At 41.1% G+C, this 15,872-nt stretch overlaps 1 protein-coding gene across 3 annotated transcripts in view; it reads right to left on the minus strand.

The window, feature by feature from the left end:
• Positions 1-8,178: 8,178 nt before the first annotated feature.
• CACNB4 (calcium voltage-gated channel auxiliary subunit beta 4) overlaps positions 8,179-15,872 on the minus strand; it is a 396,197-nt gene continuing 388,503 nt past the window's right edge. For all 3 annotated transcript variants that reach the window (XM_029605496.1, XM_029605493.1, XM_029605495.1), the window contains one exon: positions 8,179-11,022. In XM_029605496.1, the coding sequence (XP_029461356.1) occupies positions 10,762-11,022 (261 nt within the window). In that variant the 3' untranslated portion in view covers positions 8,179-10,761. The remainder of the gene's footprint in view (positions 11,023-15,872) is intronic.

The following is a 15,872-nucleotide window of genomic DNA, read 5'->3' on the forward strand; positions in this document are numbered from 1 at the left end:
TTTCCGGAGGTGGGTTGGGGGGGGGGGGGGGAGGGTTGTTCCAGACACATTCAGAGGTATTCATAGTAAAATTGACATCAGTAAAGAATTATGGCCCTTATAAGTGATGAAAAAGAGTAGATCTGTACAGAGCAGCTGGCACTGCGTGTACAAATCAATTCCTCGTTAGACTTTTCATCACTGCGCATGTAAAGGCTGTAGAAGTACGTGTGGCAACAGTATTTTAAATGCTACACGCGTACTTTATAAAATGAGGCGTATTTTTGCCTGCGCTGCAACATGCGCGTTTATGGGCGCACGCACGTTCCTTTTAAAATTTACTAGAGAGTTTCTAATGCCTCTTTTTTACATGCGTGCATATGCGCGTGAAAGTGAAAATATGCACGCATGTGCGACTTTTATAAAATATGGAATATGCGAGTAGAGGCTACGTACACTCATATATGCTCACTTTTGCACGCAAAATCTTTGAAAATTCACCCCTAAGTGAAAGACTGCTCACTGATGTTTATTTATTTATCTCATTTTGATATTCTGTTTTTCGGCACTTCAAAGCGGATTACATCCAGGTACTGTAGGTAATTAAACGGCACGGCTCTTTCCTATGCTCCCACAATCACATGGACCCGGTCCTTCGGATATGTAATGTTATATACGGTTACACAAGCCTGGTGCTGAGAAAAATGGTAGAAATGAAACACATTTACAGAAGTCTAATTTATTGTAGAAAAAAATATTTTAATGCAGTTTTCTTCACACATCTAAATTCCATAAAACAAATCCATAGAAATTAGGATATTGAAAGCATGCAGTCTGCATTTCTCTGTTAAATATTTCTGTTCACAAAAATAACACCACATTTTTTTTTTGTCCCTTGAAAGCCACTAAAGCCGATGGAGAGCAAAACATGCAACACTGTACACATTTGCATAGTATTTTGTTTTACCCAGCATGCCTCGTAGAATGCTACACCTATCTAGAGAAGGAAAAACAGGAGGGAGAAATCGGCAAAAAACAATTGACAAATTGATACTATTTTGGTATAGTAAAGGCAATTCTTCTTCAACCACTTAATCCCAAATATAGGGGCGGGCTGCACGCTATACAGCCCAACCTCACAAACCTGCGCTGGACTGACTAAATTCACCAGGTTATGTTACCACACAGGATAATCTTTTTAGCACATGAAATGAATTTCTTACAAACCTACTTTTACGTCAAGTTGCTTTGAAACTGTATTGTTTCCAGTGTGCAAACATTTGACATTCAGAGCCCTGGTGCATTTTTTGTTTTGGATAGTTCAGTCAACAGGACAGGCCTTGGTCTACAAACAGATCTAAATTTTTTTCATTAATACATGCCAAAAATTAAAGTTAAGACATGAGCAGCACTAATTAACATTTCACCTGCATTCATATAATTCTATAGGTTCTGGGGAAAAATAACTGGCTTAAAACTCATACGTTCTATATGTATTTTTTAAAAGGTTGCTTTTCCACGCTATAAATCATGAAAACAGCATGATAATTTTAATGGGGGAGGGGGAGAAAATCAATGACACCCATAGTTTGCAAGGCTTTTAAATAATTACTATTGAATTATGTCAGGTAAAAAGCAAACAGAGGTGATAAGCGTGGTAATCAAAAATAAAGCCATGAAACTGGAGCTAGCAACACTTTGTTGAAACTACAGCAACCAAACTGAACAATGAAGTTTGTTGGAAACTTGTGCTATTATAAATGTGCTTTCTCCTTTCTTTATATATCGTTTTTATAATACAGGCAAAATATATATTTCCTATTATTTGAGTACTGTACAATATATGTTCTTGCTACATTATTTTGATTTTCAAGTGCTAAGACAAGAATATATGCAAATATGAAGGTTCGTTTTGGCAATAGAATGCTTTTTTTTTAATATTGTCCCAGAAAATACTTCTAAGGCAAACTTGTACATATTAATATGAGAAATAGAACACTGTTGTATGACTTTGAAATGGTCCATTTAGTTCCTGATCAGTGAAGAATTTTAGTGGCAGCACCAAGGCAGCAATAATGCAACACTAGAGCCTGCAGCAAAAGTTCAAAGCTTGTTTGGATTTAAATGTTTTTTCCCATCTCTACAATTACAGTTCCTAATAAATAGCTACAAAAGGCCTGATTCACTAAGCTTCCTCTCCATTCTCCCCCCCCCCCCCAAATAATCACAGAATTGGGAAATAAAACCTTATGTGAATCAAGCCCTAATTATTCCAGAACTGTATTATGGGACTGCATTTATATTTTTCCTTCCCAAAGCACTGTATCGGGAACAAAGATAAGTGACCAATCTTTTATTAACTCTACACATTTTCTTTCCCTAGAACATACTGTATTGAAGTTAGAAAACAGGAAAGCCACTCCCTTGCCTGCGATATAATTTTTTCAATGAGTTAAGAGTTAACATTTCTCTAGCCCATTTAAGAGAACCTTGTTCTTACACATTGTTAAAAACATACCCTTCTTTTTCTGCAAAAGATTCTGGAATATATTGGACATTTGCAATGGTAAGATAATGCTCATTTGATAGTTGCTATAGGAGATAATTACTTCTTTGAAGGAAGATGCTGTAGAGCGATTATTGTTTGTAGAGAGGGAGGAGGTGGTACAAGTTCACAAACTGTATTAGCAATTAGTTATGTTGCATCGTTTTACTTAGACCAAATATATATATATACAGCATGGCCCGGATTTTAAAAGGCCCGGCCATGTGCGCAAGTCCTGGGGCTTCGGAAAAGGGGCGGAGCCAGAGGCGCCCGGCTCAGCGGCCATGTGTGCGCGCAGGGTAGTGCACGCCCATGGTCATGCATGTAGGTCTTAAAATCTACCCCTCTATAATATATATATATATATATATATATACACACATATATATATATATATATATATATATATATATATATATATATATATATGTATATATATTTTTGCCAGTAGTCTGTTTCCCAACATCTGAGTTCAAAGGTATCTTTTCACCTATTAGGTCTGCACAGATGAATCCTCTCAAACAGTGGAAATGGGGCCAGGTCACTAGCACTTGAAAGTGAACAAATGTCAACTATTGATCAGCTGTGGAGCTGAAATGATTACAATTGAGAACTCAACTGGGTAAAAGTTATTGTAGAACTCTGTAGGCTTTTTGGGGAATAATTAGCAAGGAAAAGTAAATCTTTTGAATTGTCATTAGTTAGTTAAGGCCCTGATTAGTTGGTAAAAAAAAAAAAAAAAAAAAAAGAGATTGTTGTAGATATTGCACAAGTCCCCCTTATCTTCTATTCACATGCTAGGGTATATATCATTTGTCATTCAAAGGGAAATATCAAGAACAACTTGAGCTCATATCAACATGTGGATAGGGTTTGTGAAATGTGGAGCAAAATAGGTGCTTCCTCCATGCCTGCACAGCAAATTGACTAGTTCAGACAGAGAGTTACAGCTTATTCAGATCCTTATGTACAATTAAATTTACCATTTATTTGCACACCCAACAGAAGCAATTAAACAAAAAAACCCAGAAGAGAATGCTCAGTCACCCTGTGGTTGTATCATGCACTATTCCATATCCCCAGCTGTCATTTGCAATCCACTGTATATAATAAATTAATTGATAAAAAGGAAAGTAAAAGGCAAGGAATGGAGAAAAGCATTCTAAATGCCCAAATACAAATATACAGTTTAAAACCTGGGGAAAAATGACAGATCATGAAATGCATCTTTCTATTTCTAACACTGTCAAAAAATCAGTGTTCTCATGGCAAATGTGTTTCCTGATGGTGATATTCTGCATTGAAGAGGTAGCATAAATTGTACAAAATAAATGGAATATATTAAACTGATCTTGTCATTTAGATTGTCATATAAGCACAGATTGCCAGAGCCTATACCATCACCAAAAAAAATGTTCTCAGCTAAAAGTATAGGACGATAATGAAGAACCATCAAGTCATTTTCCCAATGCCCAAGTGCTTTTTTTTTTTTTGTACCAAAATCTAGCAACCTACCCTGATAACTCTTGAAATGGTAAATGAACATGGTCATGGGCGCAGTGCAGAATGGGGGATGGCAGTGGTGGGCGGGATCTTCCAGCAAACATGCGCGGCACCAAATCTCCTCCTCTGCTTTGGGCTGGCAGCCCCGCTTAACCTGAGTGGCAATGCCTTTCCCCTTAAAGGCACGGTGGGGTGTGTGTGTGTGTGTGTGTGTGTGTGGTTTGATAGCAATTCTAGCTCACAGTCCTCCGAATGCTGCCAGCCCGTAAGCCCCTGTGTATTTAAAGGGACAGGTCTGACCAGGCCTTGCTGCTCAGGCTGAGTGAGCGGTGCTTGTGAGGAAATACTGATGGGGGAGGGGGGAGGGGGAAGGAAGCACTCCTTTCATCCCAACAGCCCAAGGTAGCTTTCTACTTCACCATTTGTATTGTCACCTACTTCACCCATTTGTATTTTCCTCCTTCAGTTATATTGTAAACCGGCGTGATGTATCCACGAATGTCGGTATATATATATATATATATAAATAAATAAATAAATAAATAAATACAAATTTGGGAAATCTAGGTCCGTATGAAAATTGTCATTAAATAAAAACATCTGTATTCCAATTATTCATGATTACGGTTACATTAGTTTCAAAATTTCACATGAGGACACTGCAATAATAAATCACAAAGCTGGTGACTTAACATTTTTCATGGTCAGCTACATGAAGTACCGGTATACATCTGCAAGTCAAAATGACTCATTAACACTGCATCTTTAGATAGTGTCCCGATTGTTAGAAAACTGCATTACGTTTAAGCTAAGATAATACTCCAGCATAAGTAATTTAAAAACTCCATATATTCACTTTTCTATATTAAGAAAGCAGGTAATGGTAGCGCCTGATTGTAATTAGGCATTCTTTGCATCCGTATTTTACATCTTCAGTTTAGGGTCTTTTTCAAAAAGACTCAATTAACAGCTTATTGAACATTATATATAATTATTCATTGGCCCAAACCGAACTGAATCCTACAGCAGGCAGGAGGCAGATTAGTTGGGAAAACCTGCAAAAATTGCAGAAGAAACCCTTTGAAGAAACTACCTAACACACACACAGGTTAAGTTAACATCTGACTTCCTTTCGAAATGCTTCATAGGCAAACACTAACCTAAAGGGGCTTTGGCACTGAACAGGACGCATGCTGTGCGGATGTATTACAGTCAGGCTTTCCCTTTTCTATCATAGCACGGAAGAGTTCAAAAAACAAAGCTTCAAAGTAAATTCTTTTTTAGCTTTAGAAAGGCTGAAAGCAATATACATAATATATATATATATATATATATATTTATATATATATATATATATATATATCTCAATTCTTTGCAGCCATTTGCCATAAAATATTATTCAAACAGGTAAAAGGATTGTTAATACTACCAAATGAATAAAATAAAAAGCGATCTGTTCTACATTTAGCTACCCCAGTGCATTGTTTGCAATTAATATATTAATGCACATGTACAAGAAAGTGTTTAAAGTTTACAGAAAATTCTATTCCTAATGCTTCCTTTCTCATGAAAATGTTTGTGTTATGCATAACAAAGGCTTGCAAAATTCTTGGAGGCTGCTTCATGGTGGTATAACATTAGAAATAACCACATGCCACTTCTCACTGAATATAATAATTTTTTGGTCAACTGTTACAACTGGCCAGCCGTTTTTCCATTTGTTAGCCATTGATGATTGGCACCAATCAGGTCAAACTGCGATAATTTACTATAACTGCGACTAAATGGTTAGAAAAATACAGCGTTGTACCTGACTTGTGAAAAATAAGCCTTTTATTACTTTAAGGCATCACAGATGAGCTACATTTCTAGCGGTTATTGTCACAAAGCAGGTAAGTGGACTAAATGGAAAAAAAGTGCTGTTTCAAGAAATCAAGGCGGCCATAATATTGGGGAAATGAAGGAAGAAATGATTTATGTAGGTACTCAAAATGCTGGTCCTCAAACGCGGCAAGCAGGTTTGGTTCAGACATATGCAAACATATATTTTATTATATGAATATCAGACCTGTCTGTGGCTTTGGAGCAGAGGAATTGCCTACTCCTGGTAAAACATTGTATGCTTTTAGAACCAGTCTATCAGGCTGTGGAAGGAGAAGCAAGTAAATAAAATCATTTATCATTTAAACAGTACCTTACATGATGCACAGCAGCATAAAATATGGTTCTATGCATAGTTTAGTTACTTTTAGTGTGGTTGCAAATTACATGCTGTATAGATTTTTTTCTGAAGATGTTAGTGGGATATATATAATTGATCAAGCACAATAATCCTTGCATCTATATGGTCTAGGGAAGTGGTTATTAACAGGGTTCTGGAGGCACTTGTAACCACGCTGGTTTTCAGAGTAATCAAAATATGCAAATCAACCTGGTCCTTAGATCCAATGTAAATATATTTCATGCATATTCAGTGTAGATGTTTTGACTAGGGATGTGTAACTTTTCCAGTATCAGACTTGAGCCGGGCAAATCTCAGGAACTGGATATTGATGGATTTTCTGTGTGTATATTGTACCTGTCTGAGCATGATGTGTGCAGACTTGATGACTGGGAGAGAGAGGCTGGACTGGAGAGGTAGATAAGGATGATAGGCGGGTAAGATTGTGCAGGGACAGGTGGCAGTTAGGCAATAGTGGTGGTATACAGGTAAATGTGTCTTATGTAAGCTGTGGGTTAGAATGAAGGAAAAGAAAGAGGAGTATGGTCTAATTGGGATCCGGAGAAAAAGAAAAGGTTGGAGGACAAATGCAGGGGAAAGCAGTGGTGAGGGACAATGAGACAAGTCAGGGTGAGCAAAGGAAAATATGGGGGATGAGACTATTTGGATTTGGATGATACGGCGAGTGTGCTGGGAGTTTACAACATACACAAAAGGATGCAAGACGTTTCACTGATCATTTGGCTTATTGTAAAGTTGGGGAAGGCACAAGCAAAGAGAGAAGGATCACAGAACACGAAGAAAGAAGGACAAGGTGATATTATACCATCTGTCAAGCAGCATTATAGAAATGTTGCGACCCAAGGGCTTGGAGGCCTTTGGATCCTGTTACGAGCGCGGACTCCGGCAGCTGTTCCAAACCAAGGGCTTGGAGGCCTTCGGCTATTGTTACGGGCACGGAGGCACGGTCATTTCTAAAGCAGGTGATGTGAGCCCTTGGGCCACGGCATGACTCAGGGAGGAGCCCCAAGACATACCGCGGGAGGTGAGCTGGTGAAAGCATGGGTAGCAAGGAGCAGGACAAGGCTGAAGCGAAGATAAGGATACAAGGTCTGACCCTCTACCGGACATGCACGCCCCAGGATGACCAACAACGCAATGTTGATCGATGAACAGTCCTCCGACTGTTCCAAGCTCTTTCGGACCTGCCGCTGGGAAACAGCAAAAGGCAGCAGGTCAGACAGAGATTGAGGGCAGACGGAGTTCTTAGAACACAGAAGACTCTGGACGAGGACTGAAGCGAGGACACTAACGAGGACACTGTAGACGAAGACTGAAGCGAGGACACTGTAGGCGTAGACTGAAGCGAGGACACTGTAGACGAAGGCAAGGATCAAGGCACTATAGACAAAGGCAAGGAGGTCAAAGCGCTGGGTCAAGACTGCGACGCAGCATGCCCTACACAGTCCACCCGCGGGACTGGTCGCCAACCACGCTGGGCTCGAAGCAGACTCCAGGAGGGATAGTGGAAACTGATACCGGAACATGAAGAAGATACTGAAGAGGCCTGCACCGGGGCGTGCCCTACACAGTCCACCCGCAGGATTGGTCGCAGACCACGCTGGTGCGGAGCAGGGTCGAACAGAGTCTTGACATGGACGAACACGAATTGCAATAAGCTCCGAAGACAGGGACAAGATTCAAGCACAGGATTCACGATTCTCAAGGATTAAAAAACTTAGGCTTGAAGCAGAAGTCTTCTAGAGGGTTGCACTGCGGAATTGAAGATGGCCTTTGTACCGTGAGGCACCCTACACATCCCGCCCGTGGGACTGGTTGCGGACCACGACAACAGCATGCCAGGAAAGTGGACATCAAGGATCCAGGGTATGGAGGCAGAGGCGAGGGCAAAGGCATCAGGAAGGACATCAGGAACACGAAGACATGGACGAAGGACATCAGGAACATGAAGACAACTGAAGACCTGGACGAAGGACATCAGGAACAAGAAGACAACTGGGGAGCTAGACAAAGGACATCAGGAACATGAAGACAACTAGAGACCTGGACGGGGGACATCATGAACATGAAGACGAAGCCGTCAAAGCAGGAGAAGACCATGGAGAACCTGGACCGGAGAGAAGACACAGATGACTGTGGAACCCTATCCGATGGCCAGAAATGACTGAAGAGGAACCCCTTTTATAGGGCTAAAGCAGGAAGTTGTCATCAGGTGGAGCCCGGGGCATATCCGGCTGCGGACCCTTTAAATGAAGTGAAGAGACGCGTGCTGGCGTCTAAAGCAGGAAGCAGCACCGCAGACAGCGACGCCCTGCAGCGCAGACGCAAAGGAGTAGGCAGGCTTCGGGGCAGCGACCAGGCCTCGAGCTGACGTCAGAGCAGTAGCAGCTTTCCCCTGCCGCTCGAAGAAGAGGTTGACTCGCGGCTCCCTGCCGCGAGAGGAGCTGGCTTGTGCGGCCTCCAGGCCACATGAAGATGGCGGCGGCGGCGGCCCCACCACGGAGGTCCTGGCGTTGGCAGCAGCAGCACTAGCAAGGCCGTGAAGACGGAGGCAGGGCCCGGCAGCGCGGTGAACCAGGCCGCATGAGCTTCGGCGGCTTCCCAGCCGCGTGAGAGGTGAGAGGCCTGCTCGCGGAGAGTAGCTCCACGGGCAGGAATCGTAACAAGAAAGCAGTGAGTGTAACAATGAAGAAGGATGAGTGAAGAAAAGTATAGAAGTTTGGCAATCTATGACAGTATCAACAATTCACCTAAACTGAACTGATCTGCAGCTGACCTTTTTCTAAATGGCTTTACTCCTGTCTCAGATTATTAATTTCTGAAGCATGTCCGGGGACTGGCTGGCTGATCTACTGAATAATGTTCTGACATAACAAATGGATACATTTGCAGATGTCTATAGTGATGTGTCTATAGTGGTCCTGGCAGCTCTGTGGCAGGAGTAAATCTCCTGAGGAAGCTGGATCTTCATGTAGTTGACCATTTATGCAGCACAAAATGTTTGCAGAATTGAGGCCTCAAGGATCAGACCCATTTTCTTGCTATGGCAAAAACCTTAATACATTTAGACCTCTGTTCTGCAAAATTCCTGAGCCTCCTAAGTGAATGTTCATTGGAATGGAATATTTGGCTTTGTCGCACAAAGATTTACTCCTCTGCATACTTTTTTACATGCCTCTAAATTTCACAGAATGGAAATGCTTTGGCCTTGTGGGGTTTTTCCCCCCCCTTTTACTTACTTTAAAGTAAACTTTTTCATGCCAACTTTAAATTATACATTTGTTTTTCATTTACTATTAATCATGTTGCACAAAGATAAATGTTTTAGATTTATATTGAAAGCTAATTTAGTTTATTTAGCCAGTTTTAATTGTGGCAATTAAGAATTTCTCCATGTAAGCAGAAACCTCAGAAGTGTGAAGATGGAATAAGAAATGAAATGAAATCGTGCAAAGATGCTCCACTGTACGGGCATGTTATTAGTATAAAAAGTGTTAAAAGAAGTGACGGAGAAATGATGCCACTTAGCCAGAGGGCACCTACTAAAGCACTGGGGATGGGAGGAAAGACAGCATATTCTTAAAATTTTATATTGTTTAAAATGGGGGCATGCACCAGTGAACCAAAAAGAGGACATGGGTCTGTCCTCAGACTCTTTTAACTATGAGCATACTTCAGATTTTTTCCTCTCTCAGTCTCTGAAATGAAAAAGCTCTTGGTGACTACTACAGAAATAATAGTTTCCAAACAACAGAAATAGACTTGACTTGCTCAGTCATGCCAGGAAACATCAATAAGGAATTACCGTGGAACTGCTGCATTCATTTTGGATATTTGGCACTAGTCAAGTTTTACATTCGGTAAGTCTGAAAAAAAGCCATTCCAGAAATGTCATTGTACAGAAACATTTATGTATTTCAAACCTAAATATAAATTTAGATTACTGTAAGTAGCAACTAAAAAGCTTTTTGGATGTTTTCTGATTTACACTGGTATAGTAATTATGTTTATTTGTCATAATTCCACTTGTTTTGTTTTATTTCTACATGACTGCAACATGCTTGAGCAGACTTTCCAGTCAATTAACCCAAATTCCAACAGGAATTGGTGTATAAATTGGTTCCAACTGGAACTGTTCATTTGGAATTTCCAGCACAGGAAATTGTAACCTTATATATGCCTTGATAAGTTCCCTAAATTACAAATTATTATGTCTAATATCTAATGAGAAAATAGGATACTGCTGTAATGTAAATTCCACACCAAAAAAAAACAAACAAACCCCTGTGAGATTGAGCAAAATTAATTTTCACCTAAATATATTAGGGCATGATATATATACTGTTGCCCTTTTATTTAGCAACAATTGACAGCAGCATGTAAGCACAGTACAACTGTGTTACATTTTCGCAAAAAACATGATTTGTTTTTCCTAGCTATGTTATGGCAAATCGTTAACCAATGAATGCTATTTTTCCCCAGGTTCTTAAACTCAAAGCCTATGTCTAGAATCATGGCTATATCCCCCAGGCGACCCACGGTTCCTATGGGGTTTGTAAGTGTCCTGATAGGAGTCGGAATACTCTTCTTCCACAAGAGGGTAATGATCGCGGCTGTGCTGGGAACTGGAAGACAAGCGGTTCCTGCTCTTCCGAGCTCTTTCATTGTGGTAATTTTCGTCGGAGGTCATCAGACTTCTCCTCTCAATCGGAGAGTTCTCAGTAGAATGATTGCTGTGCCTCATGCGTTGGCTCTAGAAAAGGTTTTAAAAAAACAAAACAAAACATTTTTTTCAAGATTAGGACTGAGAGTAGTTAACCCGAGCTATCATAAAAAAAAAGAGGCAGGTGGCACCTTATAGACGAACCAATTTATTGAGGTATGAGCTTTTGAGGACAGAGTCCACTGTATCAGATGCACTGACTCTGACCTCAGTCCTCAAAAGCTCCTGCATCAATAAATTGGTTCGTCTATAAGGTGCCATCTCTGCCTCTTGTCATTTTTGCTACACCACCTGTCCCTCTGAAGATCTGAACTATCATGTTTTTCTTTCTTACTTTTCTTTTTTATTTGTTTTCTGGCTAGCCCTGTTTGCTTTCCACTCAATAGAAAGCTGCTCCAACCTCGTCACCTGACATGTTGATGAGTAGGGATGTGCTGCTATTTGTTTCATTTTGATTAGTGCATACTAAAACACAACATAAAATGAAACAAAAAAACACCAAATGACACGAAATCCCTGCCTCCCCCTGCCCCCCCAGATGAAACAAAAAACTTTGGTTTTGCCTGCATACCTCTATTGACGGAAAGGGCCCAGAAATGAATAGCCAGGAGCCTACATTTGCTATAGTTATTACAGTAGTATCTCCCTCTTGGTAGGCCAAATTTTACAGTAAAAACAAACATAAGGACCAAAGCTCCCTTGTTGGCCATTAGATGTCCATGATGTTCTAGCCTCCAAACTAACTCAAGTGACAGGAGCTAGGCTCAGAAATCAAACTCAACTATCCCAATAGCAGTGGTAAGCTCTGTTCACTTGCCTAAATCAGTGAGGGAGGCCCATGGGGCCATTAAAAACACAGGCCTGCAGAGGGGCAGCCAAGGAAGGACCACAGCAAAGGGCCATACCCCTTTGCCTGGACCTTTATTAGTAGAGATTTATCTTTTTTTTCTTAATGGGAAATGTTATTTAAAGTTGCATAAATGTTCATTGTTTCATGTAATGCCATCAGGCAAGTTTCTCTTTGTTCTATGTAAACCGGTTTGATTTGCATCTAATGTAAGAAGATCGGTATATAAAAACTAAAAATAAATAAATAAATAAAGAACAAATCCCTGTAATCTTTGGGAAAGTTCAGTATAACCCTTTGTCTATTCCACCCCACCATTTGGGTAAGCTGAACAAATGTACATTAAGGGGTAGATTTTAAAATGTTAAGTGCGCTACCCGGTACGCACACATGGAAGTGTGATTTTATAACATGCGTGCGCTGGCGCGCGCATGTTATAAAATGCCAGGTTGGCGCATGCAAGGGGGGGTAGACTATTGCAAGTATGCACGGTGACGCATTGGGGCCTTCCACAGTTCCTGCCCAGTCCGCTCCAATTAAGGCAAATGGGCGCTGTGCCGGGCGCCTTGTATATAATTTTTGTACACAGGGACAGGGCAATCAGAACACTTCGATTCAGAAAAAGATTTTAAAATATAATTTATTCAGCTGTTTATAAGAAAGACCAAGACAAGTGTTCTGGGAGATGCAATATGACTGCCCTCTATTAGTAATAACTTGCATCTCAGTGAATCTCTGACATGCCCTGACTTATATAATCAAAATACAACATTCCCGAAGCTTCCAGAATGAATGACGTGACTGCCCAAAGACTTTTTTACAAAGATACCTTATGCTGTTGTCATGACAATCTATCATGTATAGGAAATGCCTGTGAGGATCACTCCCCCCATTCTGAGAATTCCTAACCAACTAAACCTGTATATCCTCCCACCATAAAAAAGTTCCTTTATCAATCATGACTTTGCTGGCTTTGTTCTTCTGTTCTTCTCTTGATATTCTTTGTTGTATAAACAGGTAACAAGTCTGGTGTTTGAATAGAAGCTCAGCATGAATTCCGTTTTGTGGCACCAGGATTTAATTAAAGCTGCACCCTCAGGGGCATCTTCATTTACCTGGCTCCTGTCAGTTGAAATAGGCATCTGCAAGACAAAAGCCTGCAGCCTGGACCCAGTATCTCTGTATTGTGGTGCAAATAGTCATTGATGCTTTTCTGGCCTTCTGTGCAGAACTTACAAGTTTCCTAAATCTTCTACATCCTTCGAATCTGTGATAGTCAGAAAGTCTCTCAGAGTTCATTCACCTCTGACAGGCCACATTACAGCAGAGGCATCTGGGAATTCCTGGTTATCTGCTCGGCCTATTCTTCAGCCTCTAGCCCCGCCCCCGGACTGCCCCTTTGGCTAACCCCGGGACTTACACGCATCCCTGGGGTTTACGCGTGTAAGTTTTTAAAATCCGGCCCTAAAGTTTTTTGGTTTATCCTCCATGAAATGCTTTTGATTATTTTAGTAATCAGCTTCCCAATACAGTTTTGTCCGTGGGTTACATTAACATTTCATCTCTTCATAAAAAAGATAGATATTATTTCCACATTGATCATGAAAAGACTTTAACATTCACACAGACGTGATCCCTTTATCCGCCAATTGCGATATGCTACTATCTTCTTTTAAGGCTATGGGCTTCTCTCAAATTGTTAAAGGTCCCACGCACAAAGCAGGGCACACTCTGGACCTTATATTCATCAACTCAGGCCTTTCACAATCTTCCCCACCACAATGCTCCCCTATCCCATGGTCAGATCACCTGATGATAACAACTAATCTCTGTATCAAGGACAACCCCATATCTCCAAACACCAAAACCACAATTCACTACAGGAACTCATGCTCTAGAGAGGACCTCACCTCTCTCCTATCTTCGGAACTCGCCAATCTTGACCTTTCAGACGCAGAAACAGCCACCTCGTCATGGCACAACATTACGAACAAGGTGGCAGAAAAACTTTGCCCTCAAAAAACCAAAGAAATCAACCCAGCCTGCAAAACCAAAAAACCATGGTTCACGCAGGAACTAAAAACCATCAAATTAGAATTGAGAAAAAAAGAACACGCATGGCGGAGGAATCCTTCCAACACTACACTGAATGAGTACAAAACCCTCATGCACAACTACAGAAACAACATCCTTCGCACAAAGAAAGATTTTTATGCCCACAAAATTCACAATTTTTCCTTTGATCCCAAAGCACTGTTCTCATATGTCTCAGAGCTCACAAAACCCACCTCACCAACTATCCCAGATGATCAAGCACAATCAAGATGCACAGAGCTTGCTCAATTTTTTGAAAACAAAATTCTCAAGCTAATGGCCCCTCTGGCAACCAGTAACACAGTACCTCCTTCTATCATCACTCCTTCACGCAACCAGAACATAAACCTAGATTCATTCGAACCTATCTCCTCACTTGAAATCGAAATGACTCTTAAAAAGATGAAACCCTCCACTCACCCGACAGATTCCATCCCTTCTAAACTCCTACTCACCATTCCGAACATCATAGCGAAGCCCTTAGCAGAGATAATTAATAGCTCGCTAACCCAAGGACTAGTACCAGACATCCTGAAACTAGCCACCCTCAAACCTCTCCTCAAAAAACCCAACTTGGACCCTACAGACCCAGCTAATTTTCGCCTCATAGCTAACCTTCCATTTGTAGCCAAACTTATGGAGAGGATAGTCAACAAACAGTTATCTGAATACCTAGAAGAGCATAAAATACTCACAACAGCCCAATTCGGATTCCGCAAATCCCTTAGTACGGAATCCCTCCTAACCTCTCTAACTGACAGAGTCCTTGTAGGTCTGGAGAAAAAGACCCCATACCTCCTGATTCTCCTCGACCTATCAGCTGCGTTTGATACCGTAAAACACTCTATCCTGATCGACCGGCTCTCAGACATAGGCATCTCAGGATCAGCCCTGGAATGGTTCAGATCCTTCCTACACAATAGGACTTTCAAGGTCAGAATCAGCAACAAGGATTCCCTCCCGGTCAAATCCTCTTTCGGAGTTCCCCAAGGATCCTCTCTCTCCCCCACCCTCTTTAACATCTATCTTCTCCCCCTATGTCATCTACTCTCAAGTCTTAAGGTCACACACTTCATATACGCAGACGATGTTCAGATTCTGCTACCAATCACTGACTCCATCTCCAGCACCATCAACTTCTGGAACAATTGTCTACAGTCCATAAACTCACTCCTATCTAGCCTTAACCTAGTACTTAATACGTCAAAAACAGAACTTTTGCTTATCACTCCAGATGAGAACCTTCAGCCTACCAACAACCTAACCTCACCACCAATGATCAATTCCACTCAAGTAAGAGACCTGGGGGTCACCTTAGACAAAAGGCTGAACCTCAAAGAATTTGTCAAGAACACAACGAAAGAATGCTATTATAAACTACATATTCTGAAAAAGCTGAAACCTCTCCTGCATTTTCAGGACTTCAGAACAGTCCTCCAAACAATACTATTTTCCAAGATCGATTACTGCAACTCTCTGCTTATAGACCTTCCAACCATAACCACAAAACCTCTACAAATGTTGCAGAACTCCGCCGCAAGGATTCTTACTAACACCAGCAGAAGTGAACACATAACACCCATACTAAAACACTTACACTGGCTCCCCATCAGATCCAGAATCATTTTCAAAGTGCTAACTATAACACACAAGAACATCCATTCACAAACGTCGCTAGATCTAAGCCTTCCACTTCGCCTACACGAGTCTTCAAGACCAATCAGAAACAGATACTTAGGCACCTTACACGTACCTTCAGCCAAGTCCTCACTCAAGAAACGTGCATTCTCGACTGCCAGCCCCCTTCATTGGAATGCCCTCCCCACGGACATTCGCCTCGAAACGTGTACTCGAACATTCAAAAAGAAACTCAAGACCTGGCTCTTTACAAAAGCCTACACTTAAAGGTCTAGCTCAGAACCACATCCCAGAACTTGAA

This window comes from Rhinatrema bivittatum, chromosome 6, assembly GCF_901001135.1.
Source record: "Rhinatrema bivittatum chromosome 6, aRhiBiv1.1, whole genome shotgun sequence".
Taxonomy (NCBI): Eukaryota; Metazoa; Chordata; class Amphibia; order Gymnophiona; family Rhinatrematidae; genus Rhinatrema; species Rhinatrema bivittatum.